At 36.1% G+C, this 24,199-nt stretch overlaps 1 protein-coding gene and 1 long non-coding RNA gene across 7 annotated transcripts in view; one reads left to right on the top strand and one right to left on the bottom strand.

The window, feature by feature from the left end:
* POLN (DNA polymerase nu) overlaps positions 1-24,199 on the bottom strand; it is a 90,512-nt gene that overhangs the window by 5,158 nt on the left and 61,155 nt on the right. For 5 of the 6 annotated variants that reach the window (XM_040700463.2, XM_040700464.2, XM_040700465.2 and 2 more), the window contains 5 exons: positions 23,714-23,796; positions 21,268-21,399; positions 18,661-18,771; positions 13,990-14,068; positions 5,215-5,282 (listed from right to left, as the gene is read on the bottom strand). In XM_040700463.2, coding sequence (XP_040556397.1) covers positions 5,215-5,282; positions 13,990-14,068; positions 18,661-18,771; positions 21,268-21,399; positions 23,714-23,796 — 473 coding nt within the window. The remainder of the gene's footprint in view (positions 1-5,214; positions 5,283-13,989; positions 14,069-18,660; positions 18,772-21,267; positions 21,400-23,713; positions 23,797-24,199) is intronic. The other variant, XR_005859969.2, reaches the window with a different exon arrangement.
* On the top strand, positions 10,692-13,619 carry LOC107053322. Its single transcript, XR_001466471.4, has 3 exons — positions 10,692-10,890; positions 11,412-11,508; positions 11,807-13,619. It is a non-coding gene; the product is annotated as an uncharacterized LOC107053322 (long non-coding RNA).

Genomic DNA, 24,199 nt, shown 5'->3' with positions numbered 1-24,199 from the left:
CGTGCAGGACAGCATTGTGTTTGGAGTGCAGAACCAAACCTGCTAAACACTAACTGGGAGAGCACAGGAAAGTGTTGGTCTAAATAATCATCTTCTTAAAATTCATTCCAAGTCAAGATGCTTATTAATAAAGGAGTGTTGGACCGTCTTGAGAAGCCCAGTCTGAATTTAAACAAGCTGCCAGCTCGGGGAGATCAGCAATGCAGCAGACGTCGGGACACTGACCAGGTGGCATGCCTTTAGAAGGCTAAATGGATTGCCAAGCAGTCCACGGGTGAATAATTTTTCATAGGTACAACTGTACAAAGCTTTAGTGAGAGCATAACCTCTGGATTGCACATTTGTACAGCATCACTCAGCTCTGTAATATTCCACCAAAGTACTTATGAAAAAGCTAAGGGCATGCTCAGCCCTTAGTGCCGTTAGATAAATAAAGAGCAACAGACCATGAAGACAATGGGAGGAATAGGTCTTTTAGACAAAAAGAGCTCCAATGGGCAACAAAAGAGGGAGCATGAGTCAGCAGCACTGATTCATGGGTTGAGAAATGTGAGCAGTATGATAAAAGGTGCCGTCTGCACGTGCACTGAATTAGATCCGTTTCCCCGCTAAATTTGACAAATTCTCTCCCATATAACTGTGATCCCCAAAAGGGGTTTCACAGTGACAGTGATGACTGCAACATCTTTCTCTGTTGGTTCACACAGTTTTTGCTTTAAGGCATCTGGCACGATCAGAATTCTGCTGCATCCTTAACTGCTTTTAATTTTAAAAAGCAAAGATTCAAATGGCCACATCCACGTGAGTGAACCTAATGGCTCCTCATTCGCCTTGACAACCCATTAAAAACCTCTCTATGGGTTGGCTTGATTTTCTTCTTTGGTTTTTTTTTCCTGTGTCAGTTTGTCTCCCTGTTTCATTTCTCATGTCAAACTGACTTCTCTGTTTCTTCCCAGAGTTTAGAGGGTGGCATGGTAAAACCATTCACTTCAAACAATCTGAGGAGGTTTTGCCTGCATTTCAGCCTTTTGAAATCGTATCTTTGGAGGTTTCCAAAAGATCTGCCTACATTTATTTTGCAACAGGTTTTAATATATATATATATACATAATGATAACAGCAATATCAAGATAAAGGAAGTGGATTACCATTCCTGTTCAGTAGTCTGTGAAGAAGGAAGCATTTAAATTAATTGACAGTTTTTGCATGAAAATAAGTAAGTAGGTAAACTGGCTGAATACATTTAGGCTGGAAATTAAAAGTTCCAGAATTTTTTCTCTCCAAAATCTAGAACAGCCTCCCAGTGGGAGTAATTTTTCATATGGAGATGATCATTTATAAAAGAGACCATATGGCATGGTGGTATATAATTGCATGAGAGGTCCCCTTTAGTTCTATGTATATAATGTCTGATTCTCCCTCTCTCTGATCTCCTGGAAAACTCTCCTCTCTAAGTGCTCAAAATAAACAGTCCAGGCATAGGCAAACTTATGTTCTTTATCTCATATACATTACAGAATAACAACACGATGTTTAAATAGATCTGTCTCTATGTCTCTTGTTTTTGTTGGGGTTTTTTTTGTTTGTTTGTTTCTTTTCTAAAATTTTAGATTGGAAGCTTCTGGGAGAATGATGACTTACGTTCTGTCATGCACCTCTGGTATATCTAGGGCACATTAATTATTAATTTTAAAATGTTCCTTTGCAGTCAGCCATATACTGCAGTGGCATCTGTTAAGTGCTGTTCTCCCAGCCCTTGCAACTTCCCTCTCAAAACCCACAGTCAGCAATTATGAGATTTGTTGATTATGCTCACTCTGGAATGTTTTGTATGTCATGTTAAAAAAATTACGTATTTCATCGTTAGTCCCCCAGAATTGATGACAGCAAGTAAAGGCATCATAGATGAGCTGAAATTGTAACCCATATTAGATTTTCTTGATACTGGCCAGAATAAATGTGCTTATTCAAAGAGTTGTGAATAGGAGCAAAGAAAAGGCACTGGTGTGGAACAAAAGCTTGTTTGTCCCTATCAAACTGGAGACATTTTTCAAGCTCATTCGCCTATGAAATTATGACTCCAGAAACAAGCCAAAGCTGATCAGACACATGATCTGAAGAAGAAGGATTTTTACAAATTCAAGGCTACCTGGAGGCATCTCTGTTTTAGGTATCAGCGTTCACCAGTTAGAAGAAGGCAGCTCAGAGTACACAAAATGCCACTACCCTGCAACGAGTAGTTCATTCTTCTGTTCTGTTACTTCAATCACCTTTTGAACATGCACTTTTTTATGCAGCTGTCTCAACACTCATAAATTTGGAAACTGCAGTAGAATAAAAGGAAACTTCACGGAAACTCAAAGAACCACAATTTTCTGCTGACAGATTTTTTCTTTTAATTAAGCTATTGTTTTCACATAACAGTAATCTTAACTGATCTTAATATCAAAATCAGTAGGCTTAGTTTACTTTATTTTTTTTCTCAGACTTGTTCTTCCCGCATTCTTACATCTTAAATATTTCAGCTGAATTTTTTATGTAGCCGGTAAAGTATGAGTAGAAAAAAATGAAAGGGTATACTTAATATGTGCCAAATATAAGACAGGCTGCAATCGATACATCTCCACAATATGAAAAATTGGGTTCTTCAATTCCTGAACACTTTTCTGGAGTGAAGACTCACAATCTGATTTGGGCACAGTCTGTGTACCTGATTGCATAGACTTCAGATCTCGGAGATGCCGAGCCCTCTCAGATGCAAGAACCCATTTTTTGCTGTTCCCAAAATACCATCTCCTTTTTTGCTTCCTGGGTTGCATGAGAGCTCAGGATGTGAGGATGCCAGACAGACAAGCTGCCCAGAAATCAGGCATATTATTGATGGTAAAGGTGACAGTCTTCTGTCAAAACCAAATTTCCACCAAATGTTTAGATTTCATCTTTCCAGGCATCCTCCAATAGAGAGAGAATATTATTAAAAAAAATAAAAATAAAACCTTTTTTTTTAGAGAACTGAGTTAAATAATACACCATAACTGCTTTGAAAACTAGCTAACTCAGAGTAGTATGTGCTTTACCATATTTCAGTGTATGTCAAAGTTTGGACACTGAAAGCCTCATTATAAACAGATGGCATTTTGACCTGTCCAGAGTAAGCATATGCATGTATGAAACTGTGAGTACTAGCATCTATCTGGGGAAAGTATCCTCCCAACATACAGGTAAAAGCTAGTAAACTTACATGTAGTATTTTGTGCAAAAAATAGATGTTAGAAAAAAAGAATTTCTTCTTGCTTGCCACTTGTTTATAGAATTAAAAAGATTCAAGGTCATCTGTTGGACACAATTTATAAGGCACATCATAAACTGAACTTCTGTTCAGTATGAGTAGTACTGAAAAATCTTTCTGTGGCCTTATGAAGTCCTAAGCAGGACTAGAGATAGCACTGGAAGTATGATTGACTTGTGACAACTCTCAGTTTCTACTCAGGAGAGTCTCAGACGTGTTCTTGTTGCAAAGCAGTACAAAAAACACTTCCATTGGGGAATGCTGCTGAAAAAGTTTATGTTCTGCATTATCATTTAACTGAAATAATATGATTTGCCTTTATGTTCTTCATTTATAAATCTTAGAAGTGTCTTAAGATTTCATTTCCATTCCACAAATCAGAAAACTGAGACATATGTTTGCTGCTGCTTTCCTTAAAAAGTAGATCAAAAGCATGACTGGAATCAGAATGCAAATATTCTGAATACTAGGTCAGTGCTTTCTTGGATCACAGTAAATGCAGGAGAATAATACAGAACTGAGCTGTACTCAATTAAAGCCATTGCACACTGCTCTTTAGCTTTACTGAGCTTAGTGATTGTACAACTGAGATTTCTCTCTGGGTCATAAAGGCTCAGGCTGTGTTCTGCAAGTCAGCAGATTCTATAATTTAAGGTTTCTCAATGGACAAAAATACTCTTCAGATAAGGAAAGATGAAGCCAACAGCTAAAGAATATCAGCAAATAAAAATAAGAAGACAAGGAGGAGAGAGAGAACTCGAGGTAATGGGACGAAATTCATACCTGGGCTTTCAAAGCACTGAAGTGATTTAGAAGTTCATATCCTTCTGACACTCTTTCTCTTTAAAACTTGCATGCCCAGTTTGTTACCTCAGTTAACAACTCCTGAACTAATTGGAAAAGTTTGGGAAATAAGAGTCTTCCTGTTTAGTTTGATCTAATAGGAATCTGGGCCAACTGCTCTCAGACTGGAAATAAACCAAAACTGTTCACATCATGGACTGGGGACAACAAGGAGATCTGCTTCATACTCCTACTCCTGATTGGAAGTTAAGCTTAATTCAGATGCACCCTTTGTCTGCCTATTTGGTTATAATGCAATATATTTCTTGTATCAGTTAGTCTTAAATATTTGTGATCTTACAGTACTGGTTTTAGTCAAAGTCATTGTTCAGCTTCAGACTAGACCTAAGTCAGTGAATTACCATTCAGCACTTGCAATAATGTCTCCAGTACTTACTGGAGAAAAGACCTGACAGCCTTGTCTTTGCTGTCATTTGCTAGCTAAATTTTTACCAGATGTGGGGACAAACTCTAGCTTAGGAAATAACATCTGTAAGTAAGCCAGATGAGAAGATAAAAGTGTAGGCAGGAACTTTTGCTAACAATCAATCTTGAAAGTTCCATCATGAAGTTCTCTTCATATATATATATATATATATATAAAACCACAGTAAATTAACTTAAAATTACATTAACAATTACACACTTCTTTATGTAACTGACCCCACCTATATGTATTTAGGAAGTTACTCTCCAAGGCATTCATCTTAATCTGATTTATTTCGTTCTACAGCCCTTAAAGACTTGGTGAAAACCTTACTCTTCTTCTTTGGGGGATTCTTGTACTGAGGTAATCTTGGTAAGGAAACTAAGTACAAATAAGCAATTTAACAAACTCTAGATAAAGTGTATATCACATTTTATCAACATAAGAACCAGTGAGGGAAAACATTCAGAAAAATCTGCATAGCATTTATTTTCTTTATCATGAGAATCAATGTACCTCCTGTTACATTAATTCCCTACCATATGGGCAGTTGGACTCGATGATCCTTCTCAGTGAGCTATTGTATTCTATGCTATTAAAAAAAAAGACAGGTTATTGGGAAATGGGGAGGGAGAAAGAAAGAGATTATATTTACCTGAAAATTCCTGGATTTGGGAATCTTCTACTTCAAACAACAACTCATCATGAATCTGAGCAATTAACCTGAAAAAATTCAGAGACTTCAGATAAAATACGCATGAAATATCTAACAGTGCTTTCCACTCATATCAAGTAATTTTCATGTAAACCATGCATACACTAAAGAGAAAATAAAAATCCTAAGAAAATGAAAGTCTTCATTAATGGAGTTAGAAGGATTGCCATTCGACATACTCTGAAAGCATAAAGGCCATGGTCTTAAATCAAAACTGCTTGCTAACTTACAAATGCCTGTCAGGGATTTGATGTAACAAGGTACTACTTGAAACTGTTGTAAATTGCAGAAAACTGCAAGAAATCAGAGAGACAGGTTTTGCTTTGTTAATATAGCTTGTTTTCCTCAAGCTCAGATGGAATAAATGTGTTTGCAAATATGCTGTTGTAGTAATCCAAATTAGGTCAATAGCAAGAGTACCTGGCTCATTGGTATGCAATAGTAACTCCTAGTCTAGGATTGGCTGGTGACTGGAGTCTTTCTCAGGAAATACTCTTTTTACTTGAAAGCAAATTAAGGCTCCTCATTCTGTGAGCTGAAGAACAAATATGTAGGCACAGATACTCAACCTGATTTGTTGCCTCTGTTTTCAGGACAGTTGTCTTCATAAGAGCAGAATGTACCGTTGAAAGTAGCAAGATCTTAAAACCCATGCAACAACATGCACCTGAGCTCTTCAGTTAGAGCTGTTTTGTAACAAAGTTCTACTGATGCTTTGTTTTTTTCTTTGTCAATGTTAGTTCTATATCAATAGGCCTCCTGCATATGGAGTGTGTCTTAATTGTTCAGCGCTTACAAGGATAAGCATCCTAAATTATTGGTCTGCGTGCAAAAATAAGATCACAGTGGAAAAAATAAATGTGTTTGACTGAATCACATCTGAGGAAGAACACATATAGTCTAGCACATATCATCTGTGAGTGCAGTTCTCACCTAGAAAGGAAAAATATTGCACTGCATTCCTACTAGGTTTATTTCATTACTTCTTTAATACTTGAAGCTGGCAGTCTAAGTCATGAAACTATAACATCTATTTCTGAATTTCTTTGCATTTCATATATAACATTTAAATTAAATGCTTGCTATAGACTTTTTTAATACCTAGCAGTTATTCATTCTTTAGAAATGGCTGAAACACTGATATGGTTATAACTTATAACTTTCACAGCTTTCAGGAAAATATCCTAAGATAGTTTCACACTGCCTTAAATTACAATGTGACATTGAGTAACAGCGTGGTGAGCTCTAATAATAGGTTTTCAATTATTAGTCACTTACACCACAGACAAAAGCAGAGTGAAACAGATTAACATATTTCTAATAGGAAACTGGGACACAGGATACAATAAGAAACAGATGAAAAGACCAGGATCATCCATAGCAAGAGAATAGAGTTTACATGAAAAGCTGTGATTTCCAAAGTAAGTAAATTAATTAAAGCAAGAGACTCTTCATAATCATTGGAGTGACATGTAAAAAGGTATAAATCAGAAAGAACTTTGAATGCTAAAACCTCTAAGTATACTTTGAATCAATGGAACAAGTGAAAATAAATGCATTGACGAAGCTGGTGAAATAAAAATGTGATAGACTGGTTAATATTTGTATTGGAGTAGTGACTCATGGCTTCAGTCAGAATCAGAGCCCAATTTTCTAAATATTTAGTAAGGAACTGTCATTTCTTTGAAGAATTTACTATGTAGATCAAATATTTTGTCATTGATTTGTCAGATTTTAGAAATGGAGGAAGAAGCAGATTTTCAACAACACTCAGCACAGGATCAATAGATCAATAGAGAGACCTCATCTCTATGCTAGAGCTAAACCTGATTTCAGGTTTCTTAAAGCAGTGACATTATCCTATTTGACTTCCATACAGATGAACGAAAAATCATAGTAATTTTTCCATTCAAAATTCACAGCTTTTACCATTCCAGTGCATACAGACCTCTTTCATACACCTTAAGTAGAAAGTTTTGAAAAAACCTACACTCCTGTTTAATAGCTTAATAGAGTGATCACCACTCTGTATGAATACTGAAATATCAAACTCCTCCCATTATTGCTTGCTAAGATATGAAGCAAACTGGATTACACTAAACTTGGATCTTCAATGGATCCACCTAGTTATCATTACTATATGATAATCATATAATATCTGATATATGACAAAACAAACTGAACCATCAAAAGATTTTTTTCATAGCCTTCTACTGATGAGGCCTCCTTATTGTTTAATTTTTTATAATATCAAGTCAGTCTTTTTTTCTAATGTAAGAACAGATGAGGATTTTTTAGTAAGGCAGTATATTCCAGATCCGGACCTCTCTGAAGTGGCAAGTTTTTCCAGGACTACCTAAAACCTGTTGTCTAGAAATGAATGTTTTACTGAACTGATTTCAGCAGAACAGCTCTTGTATCACCTGTGAGCAATTGTATTTCTTCACCATTAAAGGAAACATTTTCTCTAAACTGCAAACAAGATTTCTGTGGTGTGACATGCTGCAGATGCTACTGTAGGAACACACTGGAGAAGGTGCCAGCAGTAGAAAAAAAGACATGATTTTCCTAGAAGTCTTTGTTGGAAGCTGTTTTCTGACAGTTAGGTGCTCTGTTTCAGGTCAAGATATGCTCAAACTAATTAAATTAATGCTCATTCTACAGTCAAAGGACTAAGGTAGGCTCTCACTTGTTCTGAACTGACATCTGGAAAACCCCATCTCTAAACACTGACTCTGTAGGGCTACCACGCCGTACCTAAAATCAGACAGGGAGAATAGCCCCCTGTACAATGTTATACATTTTTGTATTATGAGGAGAATCCTTTCTGCTGTTAATAACAAATTCAAAGCGTAATATTGTTCAGCTTTCCAGACTGGTCTAAACGAAGATAATACGATAAAACAATGAACCAATAAATTCCTACAGACACACTGTAGGTTAATTTACTCCATAATTTGGAAGCCAGCAATCTGGGCCCATCACAAGCTGCTTCCAGACCACTTAAAACCCAACACAGTTATGTTAGTTGTCCCTACTTACATCCCACTGGGAGATGTAAATAGGGACAACAATTGGGGATCCCCCTAAGTTGTAACTGAAGAACATATTTCCTAAAACCAAAGAATTCTCTTTGGAGAAGGGACAAAAAAGAGAATTTATTTGGAATTTATCATAGCTTTTTGTCTCAGTAAAAATCTAGCTAAATTTTTACAAATTTCCATAAAGCTTTACTTAAGAACATAATACAATGTTAATAATTAAGATTTTATACAGGTAGAGTAAAAATGTAAGAAGTTCAACGTTTGAAGTTCCCAAAAACACACTACCTCAGAAATGGCATTAACGACCACTTAGCAGCACAACATATGCTTAGAAATGCTTAGAAATGCTTCAAAAGAATCAGCCCTTTTCTAGCCACAGGGTTTTCTTATAAAACACTATTTCCCTGAACACCGAACTTCATGCCATCTTCTGAAACAACAGTATGACTATTTTCCATAGATTACTAGCTTTGTCTGTCATCCTGTCCTTTTTAATAAAGAAAATAATCATTAAGCTCATAAAATTGCATTTTTTCCTTTTGAATTTGAAATTCCTAACTGCATAATGGAAGACTCTAAAACTGTGGTTAGTACATGCTTAAAAGTCTTCTTTAAGTAAAAAGTAATTCAAAAGAGCACAAAAAATGGGAAGTGGTTAGAAAAAAAATGTTAAAAAGAGTAAAAAGAAAAGAAACAATAAAAAGACTGCTTATGTAATAAACACTTCCATGTTTTCAAGAACATTCAGAATTGATGAAATCCAATGACTTTGGGGGAACACTTTTAAATCTTTTATTTCCGACTGCAGACATCCCCACAATCACAGGAAGATGAGAATTTGCAGACAGACTATTCCTACTGACAAATCTTGCACCTTCCTCCTGAAGCATCTGCTGCTGGCCACGCTCAGTGATAACGGATCTCTGTGTTCTCTGCACTATATATTTTTTATCTTTTTATATGCTACAAATACTACTGGCTATTTAATAGCTGTGCAGTTTGCCCACAAACGTACATGGGTTTAACTGGAAAGAATTCCTATCCAATTGCCATGTAAATAAGGACAAGTTAAGATAATTCTGTAACATTTTGTAGACTTTTCAAGTTTCTCAAGTTCCTCATCTGTGAGGATTTCTAATGCAGTAATACAAAAGATATAGCTCAAAATATATCATGCCTGCATAGGTGTTACTTGAAGTAACTTTATGTTACTTCTCTTTCAGTACTTTCCTACTGAAGACCAAGACATGCTGACATTCTAACATTTTAACTACAAAAATTTAGCTAACTTGTGAAATTTCTCAGCAGTTACATCAAGAGCAGGAAGCTGAACAGATGGTTAATTAAGAGAATAGAATTTTCACGTGTACCAAAGTGTTTTAAAACATACCAATCTAAAAGGTGACCTACAAAAGGTTTTTATAAAGTAGACGTATTTACTTGCATTGAATGACCCACAAAAAAGGTACATTTAAGTGCCTGCTACATCATGAATGTCCATTTTACCTACGATATTTAAGCATATTAAATATATTCAGCTTTTTCTACAAAGAATAAATTATTTTGACTTTTTCTGGCTCACTCTGCATAAAGTGTTCAGGTAACAGCTCACCATCTTGTGCATGCATGCAAAATCCTGCTGTGAAATATTGAGGAAAGCAGTGATTTTGCTAGGTCACAGCACAGCTAGAAATACAAAGTTATTTGGCCACTTGGGAAGGGAAGAGCTACATACTGGATGGGGACAGCAGCTACGGAGAGCTCAGAATAATTTCTACAACAGCCACACGATCTAGGATGTTTCCTTCTGCTACTGAAACAAAAGCATATGTCTGAGAAATAAAAATCTCATTCTCCTCAAGCATAGTTAAATAATTCTATCTTTTCCTTATGATTCTATTTCTCTGGTACTAGGTTAAGGATGATACTTTTGCAAGAATTACTATTCAGAGCAGATCATATAAAGGTAATAGTGGGGCAGAGAACAAGACCAGTAAGTATTTAATGGAAAATCTTGGATAACTCCTACAGAAGAAACATGGGTAAAATCAATTCTTTAATTCCTTAAAAAATAGGTGGAGGGACAACAAATTTATACTCAGAGCTAAAGAAAACCTCCTACACAGCAGCAGCATTAAGTAGCTCATAGAACGAATACTGAAGCTATGATACAGTCAAGAAATCCTTTTATTACTATGCCCTTTTGTATGAATCTGAGCAAGCATAACCAGTTAATGAAGTACTAGTGCTGGAATCCCTGTACACCTCATAATATGTCACTTATTTCTTCTCTGTAACTAAATTAAAACCAATTCCAGGAAATGAGCTATTTGAGTTTTACCACATGATTTGTATCAGAAAAAGTTCCAGGTCACATAACACAGTGCTTGTTCCTGGGACAGTAAGGGTTCTCTCTTACTAATTTAGTGATATGCGTGGAAGCAAGCTGCATTTTTAGTTCATCAGCTCAAAAAAAATCGTTATGTTGATTAAAGTGCTATTTCATTACAGAAGACTTAGAAATGCTCCAACATCTGCTGCTAAAGAAGAGCAGTTGGGATCGAGAAAATAGGTTTGTGCCTTTTCCTCTTATTTACGTGGCTCCTACTTTTCAAATCATTCATTTGTATCTGGCCTGTCACTGAACCTGTTGCTTTAGCCAGGCTCTGGACACACTGAGAAGTAAAGCTGTGTGTTTGAGGCACTATATCCAGTGCTATAGGAATGATAAATTGATAAGAAAGCACAATTGCCAGATTCAAGCAATATTACTCAATGGTTCTTTGGAAGTGTTAAATTTAATTTGCATGTTGTTAGGATGTTACCATCTTTAATGACTAAAAGCTTTCTGAGCAGTTCATACAGTGCCAGACAGACTTTGGGTAGCATCAGTCTATCTTCTGCTTATAAAGTGACAATTTTTACAAAAATTGGTATAGGCAATCCATTCTTCCTTCAGTTGCCAACATCATTCCTCCATATCACATTCCCAGGTATATGCCACCGTAATGTCATTTTAAATAACTACAATTGTCAATCTAAGTTCGGCGAGTATTTTTCTATTCTCATCAATTCCACAAATCTTTCTTTCAGCTCCTAATACATGCCTTGATCTGACTTCAGAAGTTTCTTTGTTATCATCTGCCTGCAGGAGACATTCTGTGGAGGTTCTGTGAATTGCATCGGGCAGGTAAAAGCTAGCACTTGAATAATTGATGTCAGCAGTATATTTTCAGTAAGCAACTTGGCCATGAGCGGCAGAACAGCATCTCAACAAAGATGTAGATAATATGGAAGAATTTTAAAGAAATCATTTTGATTATTCATCAGTGCCACGCAAAATGAATACGTTAACACCAACGGCAGTAGCTAACCCATAGTAGTATCAGCTTTTATCATACAGATTACATATTGAATGTAATGCTTTTTTACGCATTTCTGTAAAATTATTCTCAGGTAACAGATTGATTTTTTTTTATTGACAACAGCATGAGCTGCTGAGCTGGCATTTGAATTAAATGATGTCCAATGCAAAGTGAAAAATGAGACTGCACTGATCAGCCACAGAACGCACTGCTCCTTCACGAGGACCTCGCCGATTCAGCTCCGTGAAAATGTAATTGGTTACCTTTCACTGACTTCCAAACACGGTGTTACATGGACAAAGAATAACTGAAAGATGTCATGATAACTCATCATAAAAAATGAAGCTATGTACTGTTGGGTCAGAACTTGCTCACATGCAATTACAATATATGTGAAGGCAGTACTGCTGCTGCTGAAGATCGTAAACCTAACTGTAAATTAACATCAAAAACTGTAAGACCTTGTCTGAAATGCAATTTAATTCTTCTTTTTTTTTTTTTTTTAATCTTCAAGACAGAGAAGACAAAATGTCAGGTGTGAGCCACTACTTGGCTATGCCTTGTAGGATATTCTGCATCACAGTGTAAATAAGGGGCTCATAATTTCTTCTAAAGTATATGTAAATGATATTTCTCTTTGATATGTTGTTCAAAGTGAAAACTTGATTCTAAAATTAGAAATTCTAATAGAGGGGGGAAAAACCTTGCAAGGGGGTAGAGATAGAAGAAAAGATAGTAGTGTATATATTTTTTTTAGTATGATTCGATGTGATGATAATAAGAGGCTGATTATATTTCTCATTTTGGAAGAGCTACCGTGCATTCCTACTGTTACAATAACAGCATCACTTCCTTTCAACAATATTTTTCAAAGAGCATTACAAAGAATGTTAGGATCATTATCCTGACTTCGCTGAAAAGCAAATCAAGAAAAAGACCATTGAATAAATAATAGCTGAATGACACTTGGCAGACAAGTGACTGAGTGGAAACACAAAATTTCAGGTTCCAGTACCCTAATCTGTTGACAAGATCATGGTGATGCTTTCAAATGCCTGAGCTGCCTTCTAACCAGGTGAGTGTTCACAGAGTTTACAAAGGCATTGACTGTGGTTTTCTGACAAGCCTAGCTTCTAAGTATCTAATAAATATTACAGCAAGGAGCCATTTGTAAATATTAAAAGGCTCTCCTTTAGCAAAGCCATCCAGTTGTTAATGGCTGGCAGGAGTTCAAAATTCCAGCTTAAAACAGTCTGTCTCTTTTAATTGACCTTGCAGTCTTAGTCTTTGCAGCTGCGGTATTCATAGTATGAATGAGAAACATAGGCAGCAATGCTTCTGGTCTAGCACTTTCGCTATGACTTCACATCACAAGGAAAACTTGTAAAACTTCAGTACTGCCCCATGTCCGTTACATCCTTAGCCATTTGATAGCACTACATTTTTTAAATAAATACTTTTGAGAGAGGACAGCTCAATCATTGAGAGAAGAAAACATTACAAACTTTACCAGATATGGCACTGAACGCAAAAACCTTTGGCTTTCTCAGAGTTACAATAAACAGCTGGTCACTGAACCTAAAGATGCATGTTAGGTAGGTACAGAAGAAGAGAATGTATTTTTACCCTTACACAATCTCTGCTTGCATCCATTAGAGACTGTTGGCTGACTGTCCCGTGAGGCAGCTGCTCTATTACTTATCTAACCCAAAGTTACACTTGCCAAAATAAAATTCAACCAGGCCACAGCTGCCTGATTCTGACCTCTTCATACAACATTGCCTGGATGTCTGTCCACCGAAGAACAATTTCCCATTTCAGATTTGTAGTATAGGGCCACTTATTTCTTTCCTCTGTGTTTTTTTGTTCTGTTTTGTTTTTAGCAAAAGAAAGCCATCTGTACAAGGATTAAAAACTGTTCATTTATTTTGTTTGAGCACTGATTTCCTGATTCCTGTTTTTTCCCAGCCCATTCGATATTCAATTGCCATTGTACAATATACTCAAAATACAGGAAGGATATGATCAGTGGGCTTGATTTCAAAGACACGGAACTACCACTGAACTAGATCTGACTGAGCTTAAACTGGCCCTGGGCACTGCATAGCCTTGGGATAGCTTTACAGATCCAACCATTCAAGCACAAAGATACAACTTCTGGATGTAAAAAAGCATCCCACAAGTCCTTGCTTGTTAAAAGATACAGAGGCATACACAATATTTCTACAGCTGCTTAAAATGCTGGAGACCCATCCAACTATTTTTCTTTTTAAAATTAAACACTTTTGCAGTCATTCATTACTAACCTGGCTGTTAAAGTTGGAGAAACGACAACAGAGGTAAAAATCTCAACCATAGCCATTTTGCAAAGATCAGCTGCAGATCCTACGAAAGAAAGTGATCTGCTTTCAGTTTGAAGCATGCAGAAGGAAAGCTGTTTTATGGCATAGGAATGAAAACATCTGAATATTGTTAATTATAAAAATTTGCAGAACTAGCAGATTCATTTGATGTAATATGTGAAACAGATTAATAAATAACAAACTACTACACCTTAGAAACAGAAAACAGAAATTATATGGAATCACAGAATCATAGAGTTGCTCAGGTTGGAAAAGACCTTAAAGATCAGCAAGTCCAACTTCAACCTACCCATACTATCCATCTGAAATGATCTAAATTCAAATCGGAATTAAAATTTACCTATAAATTAATTTAAATGTAGTGTAAAAGGCAGAATTTTGTTTTAGAGCCATATTTTCATTTGGTAATTTAATTCATGATTTTTCTTAACTCAGTGGGTATGTAATGTATATTCATTATGTTACAGGGCAGTTACGCTACGTTATAGAGCAGTGTTGCAGAAACAGCGTCATGTTGTATAATGGATTAGGCATTTCTAGTGATAAAGAGACAGAGTGATTCTCCAGGCTTGCAGTTTGGTGAAACAGCCTGTTCTGAACCACACAACAGGATTTAGTGCATTTTTACAGGGAGATTTATCAGAAAAAGTACAGAAATAATCCTTTAACTAAGGTCCAGGAGCCATAATTCTTGCTCCATCAGATATTTTAAAAGTACCAAACCATACACATTTTCATTTTTGAACCCTCTAAATCAGTGAATCTTGAATTCTTTCTTTCAAATAGTCCAACGTCAAGAGATAAAGATTATCCAGTTAGGCAAATAGCAAGGGTACTCTCCTGGGAGGTAAAAGAATATCTGAGAGATTGAGGAGATTATTATGTCTCAATAACCCAACAGGGGAAAGACTTAATACCTCTTCCTGGTTTTCTATAACAAACTGCCTCCCTCTGAATCTCATGCTGAGACACTCTTTTAATCATTAACTATATCAAGTGCAGATTCTCAGCTGATTTTTGAGATGTCTACGCCTAATGGAAAATTTAGTCCCAAATATACTTCTTGTTTTTCTGTTCAAATGTCTCATACTGATTAAATACAACACAATACAGGACACAGTGATATACAAACTAAGAAAAGATGTTTCATCAAAAGTTAAATAGTCAGTCAGATTATGAGAATAGATTTATATAACTATTTTATTCCTCACAATACGTACGTGTAAAGTGCAGTTGTAGCAAGTTAAAGCTGGAACTCCGCACATTCCTCTTAATATTGCAATGCAACAGAGAAATCATTTAATATCCGCTTCTGCTACCATGTTCAAAATGCAAACTGCTTATATTATGAGACTATTATCACAGAATCATAGAATCATTAAAGTTGGAAAAGACCTCCACGATCATCTAGTCCAACCATCCACCTACCACCAATATTTTCCCTCTAAATCACATCCCTTAGTACCACATCTAAATATCTCTTGAACACCTCCGGGGATGGTGACTCAACTGCCTCCCTGGGCAATGTATTCCAGTGTCTCACCACTCCTTTGGAGAATAAATTTTTTCTAATAACCAACCTGAACCTCCCTTGGTGCAACCTAAGGCCATTCCCTCTGGTCCTATCACTAGTTACACAGAAAAGGCTGACCCCCACCTCAGCACAACCTAGTTTCTGGGAGTTGTAGAGAGTGATAAGGCTCTCCTCTGAGCCTCCCCTTCTCAAGACTAAATAATTCCAGCTCCCTCAGCTGCTCCTCATAAGATTTGTGCTCCAGACCCCTCACCAGCTTCATTGCCCTTCTCTGGACATGCTCCAGGGCTTCAATGTCTTCCTTGTACTGAGGGGCCCCAAACTGAACACATTACTTAAGGTGTGCCCTCACCAGAGCTGAGTACAGGGGGATGATCGCTTCCCTGCTCCTGGTGACAACACTATTTCTGATACAAGCCAGGACGCCATTGGCCTCCTTGGCCAGCTGGGCACACTGCTGGCTCATGTTTAGCTGACTGTCAACCAACACCCCCAGGTCCTCTTTTTCCCACACAGTCTTCCAGCCACTCTGCTCCAAGCCTGGGGTTGTTGCAGCAAAGTGTAGGACCCAGCACTTGGTCTTGTTGAACTTCATCCCATTGGCCTCAGCCCAGCAATCCGGTCTGTCCAGATCCCTTTGTAGGGCCTTTCTACTCCCAGGCAGATTGACACTTCCTCCCAACTTGATGTAACCTGCTAACTTACTGATGGTGCACTCAATCCCCTCGACGAGGTCATCAATAACAGTGTTAAACTGAGCAGGCCCCAATACCGACCTCTGGGGAGCACTGCATGTGATCAGTCCCCAGGTGGATTTAACTCCGTTCAGCACCATTCTCTGAGTCTGGCTCTTCTGGCCAGTTCTTTACCCAGGAAAGAGGGTACCTGTCCAAGCCACAGACTGCCAGCTTCTCTAGGAAAATACTGTGGGAGACCATGTCAAAGGCTTTGCTGAAGTCCAACAAGACCACAATAAAAGCCTTTCCCTCATCCACCAGGTGTCTCACTTGATCATAGTAGCAGATCAAGATTGTCAAGCAGGATCTGCCTTTCATGAACTCATGCTGTCTTGGCCTGATCCACTGGTTGTCCTGCACATGCTGTGTGATCTCACTCAAGATGATCTGTTCCATAACCTTCCCAGGCACCGAGCTCTGATTGACAGGCCTGTAGTTCCCTGCATCCTCCTTACGAGCCCTCTTGTAGATGGCAATCACAGATGTATAAACATAAAACATTATTTGCAGTTTAGTACATAAACTCCAATGCTCTAACTAAAAATGCTTTAGTATAATATAGAAAGATTTTACAGCACTTAAATATTTTCTCAGAGCTGAAATACTGCAGTTAAAAGAAAAAAACAAACTTAAGAATCTAGAGCAAATTTTCTAACAAAACCTAGAAATACTGAGTATTTCTAGTTAAAGTTAAAGTTTTTAATCCTTGTTTCACACTACCTTCCAATACTACATGTTTTGAATAATAGTTACAACTTTTTTTTTGAGATATGTCCTCCAGTATTATTTGAACTGAGAATTAAATATATTAATCTTATTAATGTAGGAGAATTTCACAAGCAGTTCTGTGTTGGTGTTGTAGGCATGCTGATGATGGGTCAACAACTGGACTAGATGATCGTGGTGGTCTTTTTCAAACTTAATGATTCTATGATTCTATTCTATGATTCAGCCTTGCCTCAGCTCCAAGCTCTTTGGACAGATGGGCACAAGCAAGTGGTGCTCGAAGGGCAAAGTAGCTTTATTAATGTTACCTCATACACTCAGCAGGACCCACTGTATTAGCTAAAGCATTGTCTTCAGCTGGAGAGGACTGCTGTTCATCTGGATGAAACTGAGGTGAAATGAACACAAGTCTCTAGAGAAGCTTGTGTAGGTATTCCCAGATGTACACACATGCAAGCTTTTCTGCAGATGTTATAAGGATATTTTAAAATCATAGAACTGTAGAATCTTAGAATTGCTCAGGTTGGAAAAGATCTTAAAGGTCATCAAGTCCAACCACAACCTGACCATATTACCGCAACTAACAACCCTCCGCAAAAATTCTGCATTTGAGAGCCTCATACAGCGAGGCAGCTATCACTGGAGCACAACTGTTACTCAAGCAGCAGGGTATATATTAGAATTCTAGATCTGTACATGTTCTTGTAGAGATAGTACTAAATTCAGTTACTAATTATAAGGAATGTCAAACATGACATAATTACTTAAGTCATTTTTAAAATTAAACATTGACATGAATAATATTTGGAGAGAAAAAAAAGAAAAACCAAACGATCCTTTCAAAAAGAAAATTCAAATGACTCTATAAAAAGCACTCCATCACCATATTTAGAAAGCAGTTTTTACTTGCCTGTAAATTGTACATGTCCAATATAACTTAATGAAAACCCTGTCAGTATCTTCCAAATAAAGACATAATGCTTCCAAGGTTTGGTAGGAGGGATCTCAGCTTTGGACTGTCAGCTCAGTTTCTATTTGTTCCTTATGTTGTCAGTTCTACACAAGACTTGGGTGCAAGCAACTTATACAGAAATATGTTAATATATCTATTACTAATATTACTAATATTTTGGTATTTTTTCATATTTTTGTGCTATTTTTTACATTTCCAATTTATATGGCAATTTTCCAATGTTTTTCTCTGAAGAAACACCCTTATTTTCTTCCTTCAGAGAATTATATTCAAATGTAAAAATCACAGAAACACTTTGAAACAAACTTTCAAAGAAACCAGAAAGGAAAATATTTTAGATACATTCCATAGGTTCAAGCCTTGAAATCTAAATGTTTTCTCCATATGTAGTTAGTGTCTATACCTACATTTAATAATCGCAGAGAACTCTACTGTATTAGTACATTGTGTTTATTTGAAGTTTCCAAGGAATCTAGAATAAATATTTTAAACTTCTGTTTTTATAATAAAACTCATGCCTCAGTAGCTTACTTTAATAGACTATGAAAATACTCATTTTCTTGAGAGTAAAAGAGATGTCGTCTGTGAGAGTTAAGGTAGATAGATAGGTAGGTATATAGGTAGGTACATAGGTGAGTTTTTACCTTGAACAACAAAATTGACAGCCTGTCTCTCTGCTTGAGTGCGTAGTTTGTAATCCTGTGAATTGATATTAGCAAGCAGTCTTTTGCGTCCCATGATGGAAACCACATAACCTGGTAGGATTTAAGTAGAAATCAGTATTTCTAGAGCAATTAGAAGTTAAACTTCAAAAATTATTTTTTAAGATAATGCAGATTTTTTGTAATTATGCACTGCTTGAGACAATTCAGTATTTTGCCCTCTGAAAGTATTCATAGCTTATTGTATTCTTGGCCTCAGAATTATTTTATTTAGAGTATTGATACATGTTATACAATAAAAACTTATGCCATTAAAGCTGTATTTTCATTAGGATTATCTGCTAATATGCTGGTAGAATAGCAAACTCTCTGTGGGAGATGAAACTATAAATACCTAGCAGAATTAGTTATCTATTAGCAGCCATAATTAGAGCTTTCCATGCAGTGAACAGTTTACTTGGGAATAGCAAAAAAAAATCACTTTGTACAGCAATTAAATCATTAATGAATCATTCTCAAAATTATCAAATAATTTTGGGGGAATTTTTTCCCCCCATTTTCTTAATGCAATAGTTTCATGTGCCTTCCACAACCAAACTTTCTTAACTCTATTTAAGTAAATAGTTTAAAAGAAACACATAAAAATAGTTAACCATTTTATTTTTAGCCTAATGACGTATTTTTTCACCATCACTGTTTTTTTTTGGAGGGCAAGTGAGAGGAACAGAGAGAGAGAGATCCTATGATCCTCTTGTCCAGAAAACACTTGTAAAGCCTTTCCTCAGCTTATCTCCCAAAACTAAGCCTTGTCCTTTTTTTCAAAGTACAAAAATATTGTTTGTTACACTCCTGATCACCCTGACTACCCATAGGCCATCACTGGATACCACTGAAGGTCAGACTGCACACCATAATTTCATCTCAAGTGCAATAAAACCTCTATAAACACAGAGCACTTTACTATGTACAACACAAACCCAATATTATGTACAGGGTAATGAAGATAGTTCTGCTGAACTAATACAGCTGTCTGTTAAATTCTATATTACCAACAGCACTGACTCGAAAAGTTCAATTTTTAGAACAAGGAACTGAACTGTCTGGAGGTTGGGATATTCTCTGCAAATCAGTCTTCCCAATTTAACTAAGACTTTCTGTGGAGAATAGTAAGAAGCAAGAATTTTTAAAACACTAGTAATAATGTAATAATCCTATTTCTCCACAGTATGGTTACGGTAAATTAAGTACTGAACAAGTTACAGTTCAGTTAGAAACAACAGTTAGTAAAACCTAAATAAAATTAGTTGGTCAGATGCCATTCATCTTTGAACCGCGGATAAGTAAAAACGAGCTCTCTAGTTTGGAAGGGTTTTTCTATCTGAGATGGATGAACAAGAAAAGTACTAAACAGTGTTTGTCTGCTGCAAAAATGTTGAGCTTATAGAACTGAGAGAAACAGTTGAGAGTGAGAGGAGTACTAATTAGACAAGTGTGTACCTGGTATGAACCACAGTCAAGGACATTAGTTATGACACTCTTGTCTACTAAGCATAATAGAACATTGTTGAGCACAGAATCTGGATTATGGAAACTCATTTATTTTTAAGAGAAAAAGTCAATGCTATTTTAAGTAGATCAAAACAAATATATCATAATTGTGTAATATTTTACAATACATGTTTTGTTGAGCTTCATTCCCTAAAGGGAAACTCCTGAAAACCTATTTTTAATTCAGTAATATTAATGAATAAAGGAATGTAATTCCATGACTCAATGAAAGTTCATGCTTCCAGTAGAGTTTTAAGGTCTATAAACTACAAAGAAGTCTGAATCAGTTATTTGTTTCTACCATGATGTTCACTTGAGCAATTATGGGCAATATTATATTGCAAATTTACTAATTATTTCTACAGTATTCTTAGTACACTATACTATACCATACTATAAATCCATCTTGACAGTTCTTCTAGTAAACTTTTAAAATAAAATATTTCAAGTAGCTATTCTTTCTCTTCTCTAATTGTTGCACTCCTAGGATTCTCTAAATGTAAACGAATATGTAGACTAACAACAAATTTGATGCTAGAAGAGTTTGCAGCTGCTGGTTTCAAGAAGCACTCTGCACACATCTATCATCACAGACACCACCTGAACTTCAAGAACAGAAATTCTGACTCGTGCAAAGAAGAAATATGTATTTAAAAATTGTTCCTGTAACCTGGTTCTTTGACTAAATGGCTGAACTTTCATGGTTCAGCAGTGATGTAACATATTTATTAAGTAAAATATTCCCTGGGTTTGTGTTGGAGTACATTGTATGTCGAAATGATGTAGTGTAGCTTGACATTAAGTAATGTTCAGCCTGAGAACAGAAATATTACTTTTCTGGCATCTTTCTGAGGAAAGGCAGAGAAGCTTAACCAATTCATCTTAGGAATAAAAGAGAAAGAAAATGGACTCACAAAGAAACAATATCACTTATTATCTCTTGTCCTGTAACTACGTGAATTTAGGTTAAACGGAATCTTTGTCTTCATCATTGTGACACAATGATCAATTAAAAAAAAAATGCCTGTCACTTTGGATTACCTTTATTTTGGCATTGTCCAATGGTTTTCTTTGTAAATTCATGTACTTTCTTGTATTTTTGCATAAAACTCTCTATAAAGTGACCAGCTTCATGAGGAGTAATTCCCAAGCATTCAGCAAGACGTTCTTTACCTGGTACACACACAAAAAAATCAAACAAAACAGAAATCCATTACAGACAATAACACTGTTATGTTCACAATTAGTGAAATTGGTAAATACACTCATCTCTATGAAAGAGATCTGATATCCCACAATCATATTTCTGTGACGCAAATGTTATCGTTGAGCTTGAAGGTTTCATTGAAGTTGAAATCTGCAGACTCTAAGGAGGATGTAAAGCCTACAAATTATGTAAAAAAGAAATAGAGATATGGCTAGCTGAGTTTAGCCAGAACCTCTGGGTATAGTGTAGAAGTCATAAAAAAAAACCTAACAGCAGAAGTAATCAGACCATGTGGCCTGATTTTAACAATACAGTTGGGAGTGTGAATGCCACAGATTTCAAAAAGTCTTGGACTCTCAGCGTCTACAGAAATCTAAGGCCAAGTTGTGAGGTGAAAGGGCTGGAAAAGAAATGCGGAATAGAAAAGTGTTACAGCAGAAATGGAAAGAATACATTTTGGATAAGATATAGATGCACAATATATACTACATATATATTACAAACATAATATTATACCAAAGAGAGTTTTTCAGAGTGCAAAAATATTATCTAAGAGCTTCAGTTTAAATACATTTATAAATTAAATATTTTCATTAAAAATAACACACACATCAACTTTAGTCATATGAGGTTTGAAAGACAGATATATTTGTCTGCACAGCAACGCAAAACCAACACTGTGTCTGCAAACAACATAAGCTGAGAGGGAAAGTCTCAAGGCACTAAAAGCATAGAATAGTTACTGTCATGGTAATACTGTCAAGGAAAATTATCCAGCATTTTTAAAGAGAAAGAATTTCAGCCACTGAAATGCCATCCCTGTCAGTCTGATATGCATTTCAGACTTCTGAATACAGAATTATGTAGCATTTTGTTCTGTCATGCTGGGATCTGCACTGAGCTACAGGAACACCAGTCCAGACAAGGTGCTAGAACAAGAAATTCAGATGACTCCTAGCTGAGCTGTTACAGGCCTGGGAATCTATTTTACATCTAAATAACTTGTTTTTAATTTCTTGGTCAGAATGACAAATCTATCTGCAAAAGCACGTGTTGTTATTAGCTAGGAGGATGCTGAGGCTTCCTTAGACAACTGCAACATCTATATTTGCCCATGTCAACCTTCTAAAGAACTACTGCTATACAGAACAAAGTATTACATACAAGAGAAGGAAAATTAAGCCACAATAGCAACAAGGAAGCCTGAGAAGTTCCAGCAAAATGCAATTCCTGGAAAACAAAATGAGAAGACTCTACAGCCGCGTAAGATCATGTTTCACCATGTGGGAGCACAGGCCATGCTATGCAACTCCCAGGAGTGGGCTGAAGCTTCCTTGAGCGCTCCCCTACAGCTATCTGTGCCAGGGGAACTGTTAGTAATAGTACGTGTGTTCGAGCATTTTCCATTCTATAATATCATATTTCAAAACTGAAAATAACACTTCTAACCAGCTTCTCTGGTTTTCATTTAAACACTTTGACATGCCTCTGTGTTCCGTATAAGTCAAGACATGAACACTGGATTAGTGCCATTGAAGAGAATTGATTCTTTCTTTCACAGATGTTTAAGTTGTCTTTTCTGTAGTTTCACAGGATGACTTAGGCATGAACAGATGGATATAATTGTTCCATGTTAGGCAAAAAGTCTGAAATTCTGCTATCTCTCTCAATAGTTAGTATATTAATTAAGGCACTGACTCTTAGCCCTAGTAAGACTTTTCTGTATTACAGTGTTTTTTGTCCTCCAAGAGTATAGGAAAGATTTTGAAAATACGAACCAAGAGTAACATAAAGCTAAGAAAGCATAAACCAAAAAAAGATCACTACATGAAAGATTTCCACTGACTCCACTAAGCATAATACCAGCAATCTCCTCCAGAGGTCCTTTCCAGCCTGAATATTCTGTGATTCCAAGAATGTGTCTTGAGACAGTATCTAATTTAATTATTCTCATCCCTGTCTAAATACCGACAGAAAATAAAGTTTCCTAAAAATCATACCTATTTTAGATGAAGACATTTACTTCAGCAGCAAATAAACTGGACATCTGAGTAATTTTTACATATATCAATGCAGGTATATTAATTTGATACTTCTTATTATTTAACAATACTTGATGAAAATCAAAATTTAATACACTGGCAAAATTTAACTCATCTTCAGACATTTGGTATGTTTGCATAAGTATATATATATATATATATATATAAAATGTATATAAATATATATGCATATATGGTATAAACATACTGTAGCAACTTACTTTATAAGAATGCCTACCTGCTCCATAAACCACTGAGTAAACGATACGCTTTGCTTGCTCTCTATCAGTTTGTTTCACTTGTTCACTTGGAATGCCCTTCCTAAACAAACAAACAAAAATAATATATTTTCAGTTAAAATCACTTTACATTTTTGACCTCACAGAAAACTACATATTTAACTACAGATTAACAAGACATAAACAGAAGAACTTAGGAGCTTTTATCTTAGGCACAATAAACATACATCTTGTTTACAAATTTTGGTGGTGACAGATCTCAGAAAATGTAGCTCTTTAATCTTCATCTTGTCTTTTGTTTGATTTTTTAATCAAATCCTTGACTAGGAAAATTCCTTCTACTATCTTATTAATTCCTTAGGATGAAGAGATTCCTGTACTGACCCATGAGAAAAGTTAAACCTTCCCAGCATCAGCATTTCCTCAAGACACAAAGTACACAGAAACACCAAGCAAAATTCTGATTTCAAGCTTATTTAAACAAA

The sequence above is a fragment of the Gallus gallus genome, chromosome 4 (genome assembly GCF_016699485.2).
Source record: "Gallus gallus isolate bGalGal1 chromosome 4, bGalGal1.mat.broiler.GRCg7b, whole genome shotgun sequence".
Taxonomy (NCBI): Eukaryota; Metazoa; Chordata; class Aves; order Galliformes; family Phasianidae; genus Gallus; species Gallus gallus.
This window is presented reverse-complemented; position numbering and strand designations above follow the sequence as displayed.